The sequence below is a fragment of the Panicum hallii genome, chromosome 4 (assembly GCF_002211085.1).
Source record: "Panicum hallii strain FIL2 chromosome 4, PHallii_v3.1, whole genome shotgun sequence".
Taxonomy (NCBI): Eukaryota; Viridiplantae; Streptophyta; class Magnoliopsida; order Poales; family Poaceae; genus Panicum; species Panicum hallii.
The window spans coordinates 2,707,726-2,712,029 of NC_038045.1; the positions used below are offsets into that span (position 1 = coordinate 2,707,726).

Below are 4,304 nucleotides of genomic sequence, written 5' to 3' on the forward strand. Positions count from 1 at the left end.
CATATCTTTTAGAGTATATTTACTTCTATAATAGAGCATCCTCAAGCGGTCAGGTTTGCTACAGTTTAAATATGTTTATGTGCTTCTGGGACATTAGTATATTCTTGGCTCCCATTTCTAAGTGCATTGGCAACTATGGACGCGATGGCAGCGTCATGGTGCTGTGCGTCTTCTGCAATGGCAGCGTTCACCGTTCAGACTTCAGAGTGGCATCTTGAACCTGCAAGCAAAGGGGAACAAGGATGAAGAAACCTGCAAGATGGATGGGTCTTTCATTGCCTTCCAGAGATTTGTGCCCGTACTTTCCATGTCCATGAACTACTCCTCCTCCTCCAAGGCTCTGTTACCCAGACACGACTGGAAGGGCACGTATCGCGTATCCGATACGTGTTAGATACGGATACAGCGCTGATACGTACTGCCTCCATCCTAAAAAAATGCAACTCTCGCTTCCTAAGGAGTCTAAAGTTTGACCAAATTTATATAAAATAGTATTAACATTTATATTATAAAATAAGTATTATTATATTAATCATATAATGTATTTTCATATTAACCTATTTGAAGACATAAATGTTAGTATTTTTTCTGACAGAGGGAGTATCCGCGGGAAAAAATAAAATCGCCGAATAACTCAATACGTGGGCCGGACACTATCTGAATATTTTTAGGACACGGCCCAGCCCACGAAGCACTTCAGCCTGCTATCCCGGCCCCCACGCACGCACAGCACCCTCGCACTCGGAAGGACGCACGCAGGCGCCGCCCGCCCGCCCGAGCGCCGCCTCCCGCCGGCAGCAATCTCCGGTGAGTTTTCCGTTCTATTCGTCCTCTGGGCTCTGGATTGATTTCTTCCTTCCATTTTTCTCCTCCCTGATTTCTTCCTTCCATTTTCTAGTAGTGCTATAGCGCAAGTCCAAGGTTGACAAATACGAGTCGCAACTATATTTTATCCCAGCCGCGTCTAACACGAAGATCAAACGATTTGCAGTGTGATCTTGGTTGCGTAACGTGGGGCATCTTCTTCAACACCGGCCATTGCTGCAGGCGGCAATGAGCAACCTGCAAAACCCGTAGCGGCCCACCCCCCTCTCAGCTCCCCGGTGCCGGCCGTCCTCGCCGCCTGCCGGCCCCAACCAACCCGCGCCCACCGCCGCTGTCAACCAACTCCCGTTCCTGACCCTCACCCACCCCACTCCACGCCGCAGCGCGCCCTGCACTTGCCAGCCCCCACCGGCGCATGCGGCGTCGTCCTTCCCTCTCATGCCCGGGCCACTTGCCTCCCCACGCCGACATGTCCCGCCGCGCGAGCGCCGCCCGCGACCGGTGCTTGGAGCTGGAGCGCGCCATCGCTGGCCGCGTCCGCTCGGGAAGCCTTGGCCTCGACGACGCCGTCAAGATGTTCGACGAATTGCTCCCCCACGCAAGGCCGGCCTCGGTTCGCGCCTTCAACCATCTCCTCACCGCCGTCTCTCGCGCCCAGGGCAGGGGCTCCTCCTCCTCTGAGCTCGTCCCCTCCCTCTTCAACCGGATGGCCCGTGCTTGCTCCGACAAGGTAGCTCCCAACCTGCACACCTACAGCATCCTCATCAACCGCTTCTGCCGCATCGGACGCCTGGAGCTTGGTTTCGCCGCCTTTGGCCTCATCCTTAAGACAGGCTGGAGGGTGAATGGCATAGTCATCAATCCACTGCTCAAAGGTGTCTGTGACAGAAAGTGCGTGTCTGAGGCCATGGACATATTGCTCCGACGAATGCCTGAGTTTGGCTGCACGCCAGATGTAGTTTCATACAGCACAGTTCTAAAGGGTTTATGCGACTATAAGAGAGCTGAGGAGGCACTTGAGCTGCTCCACATGATGGCCGATGATGGAGGTGGTAGCTGCCCACCAAATGTCGTGGCGTACAATACCGTCATCAATGGCTTGTTTAGAGATGGTCAGGTGGACAAAGCTTACAACCTATTTCGTGAAATGGATGACCGGGGGATTTCGCCGACTGTTGTGACCTACAACACAGTCATCAATGGCTTGTTTAGAGACGGTCAGGTGGACAAAGCTTACAACCTATTTCGTGAAATGGATGACCAGGGGATTTCGCCGACTGTTGTGACCTACACCACAGTCATTGATGGCCTGAGCAAAGCTCAAGCAGTTGACAGGGCCGAGGGCGTCCTTCAGCAGATGATTCATAAAGGTGTCAAGCCAGACAATCAGACATATAATTGTCTGATCCATGGATATTGCTCTTCAGGACAGGGGAAAGAGGTGGTTCGAATGCTCAAAGAAATGTCCGCGCATGGTCATAAGCCAGATACTGTCACTTGTAATTTGCTGCTGGATCACCTTTGCAAGAGTGGAAGATGCACAGAGGCTAGAAAGATTTTTGATTCTATGATTGAAAAGGGCACAAAACCTAATGTAACTACATATGGCGTTCTGCTTCATGGTTATGCTACCAAAGGAGCTCTTTCTGATATGCATGGCCTCTTGGATTTGATGGTAGAAAATGGTGTTTCACCTAACCATCATACCTTTAGCATAGTTCTCTGTGCGTATGCTAAAGGTGGTATGATAGATGAGGCAATACATATATTTGACCAAATGAGGCAGCAAGGGTTGAGTCCTGATGTAGTCAGCTATGGAGCATTAATAGATGCACTTTGCAAGTTGGGAAGAGTGGATGAGGCAATGCTTAAATTCGATCAGATGATCCATGAAGGGGTGACTCCTGGTATCGTTATTTTTAGCTCACTAGTTTATGGACTGTGCACTGTTGACAAATGGGAGAAGGCCGAGGAATTATTTTCTGAAATGCTGAATCAAGGGATCCATCCCGATGCCACGTTCTTCACCACAATAATGCGTAACCTTTGCAATGGAGGACGGGTCATGGAAGCTCAGAGTCTCCTTGACTTGATGATACATGTAGGTGTGAGACCTAATGTTATCTCATATAATACATTAATAGATGGCTACTGCTTAGCTGGTAGGATGAAGGAAGCTATGAAGTTACTTGATGCTATGGTCCGAGTTGGCTTGAAACCAGATACTGTTTCTTTTAATACTTTGCTTCATGGCTATTGTAGAGCTGGCAGGATAGAGGAAGCTGTGAAGTTACTTGATGCTATGATCCGAGTTGGCTTGAAACCAAATACCGTTTCTTTTAGTACTTTGCTTCATGGCTATTGTAGAGCTGGCAGGATAGATGATGCAGTTAGACTATTCAGAGAAATGTTGAGCAATGAAGTTAAGCCTGGAATTGTCACTTATAACATTGTACTTCATGGTTTGTTTCAGTCTGGGAAGTTTTCTGAAGCAAAAGAACTCTATCTCAATATGATCAAAAGTGGAATGCAGCTGAACATTTACACGTACAGCACAATTCTGAATGGTCTTTGCAAAAATAAATGTGTTGATGAGGCATTTAAAATATTTCAGAGCCTATGTTCTAAGGATTTTCAACTTAACATCATTACCTTCAATATTATGATCGATGCTTTGCTCAAAAGCGGCAGAAAGGAAGATGCTATGGATATGTTCACTGCTATCTCTGCCCATGGTTTAGGTCCAGATGTTGTGACCTATCGCTTAATGATAGAAAATCTCATAAAAGAAGGGTTGCTTGAAGAGTCTGACAATCTGTTTTCAGCAATGGAAAAGAGTGGATGCACTCCAGACTCATGTATGCTAAATGCTCTAGTTAGGAGGCTGTTGCGTAGAGGTGAGATAATGAGGGTTGGGGCTTACCTCTCCAAAATTGATGAGATGAACTTCTCACTTGAGGCAGCCACTACTTCCTTGCTAATATCAGTTTTGTCGAGGGAGGAATATCAGCACCATGCAAAGTCCCTGCCTCAAAAGTATCATTTTCTTAAGGAGATCAATAAATGAGGATTTTTTTTCAGAGGAATTGGATTCTCAACTGTGTTGAGACATCTTTATGTGGCACGTAAATTTGTTGGAGTGATTATGTCTGTCTATTGCAGTGATTATTTCTGTCTCATGCTCTAATTTACTTACCATATTCTACGGTCTCCTTTGTTTAGAGAAATGTTATCATGATAGTGCTCTTCGGTATGAAGTTTATCACCAAGGAAAAATTATCTTATTTTCAGTTGCACTTATCTTTATAACAGGGATCAATTTACATGTTAATGGTTCAAGAAAGTTTGGATGCTTTTTGTTGCATAATTTTCAGGTTGGTCATGCTAGTCATGGAATCTCAAGCACCTATTCTGAACAATTTTCAGGTAAACTACCTTACTCATTCTTACTGAACATCTGAACCAGATAACGAATCAAG

General features: G+C 46.5%; 1 protein-coding gene across 1 annotated transcript; it reads left to right on the forward strand.

The window, feature by feature from the left end:
* The first annotated feature begins 1,005 nt into the window (after positions 1-1,005).
* On the forward strand, positions 1,006-4,156 carry LOC112888952 (protein Rf1, mitochondrial-like). Its single transcript, XM_025955362.1, has one exon. It carries the CDS (start codon positions 1,241-1,243, stop codon positions 3,890-3,892), a length of 2,652 nt encoding a protein of 883 aa, XP_025811147.1. The 5' UTR covers positions 1,006-1,240; the 3' UTR covers positions 3,893-4,156.
* Positions 4,157-4,304: the final 148 nt, after the last annotated feature.

Bases quoted from the DNA above. Each gene is read 5' to 3' on its own strand.
- LOC112888952 (XM_025955362.1), top strand. From the start codon at position 1,241: ATGCGGCGTCGTCCTTCCCTCTCATGCCCGGGCCACTTGCCTCCCCAC.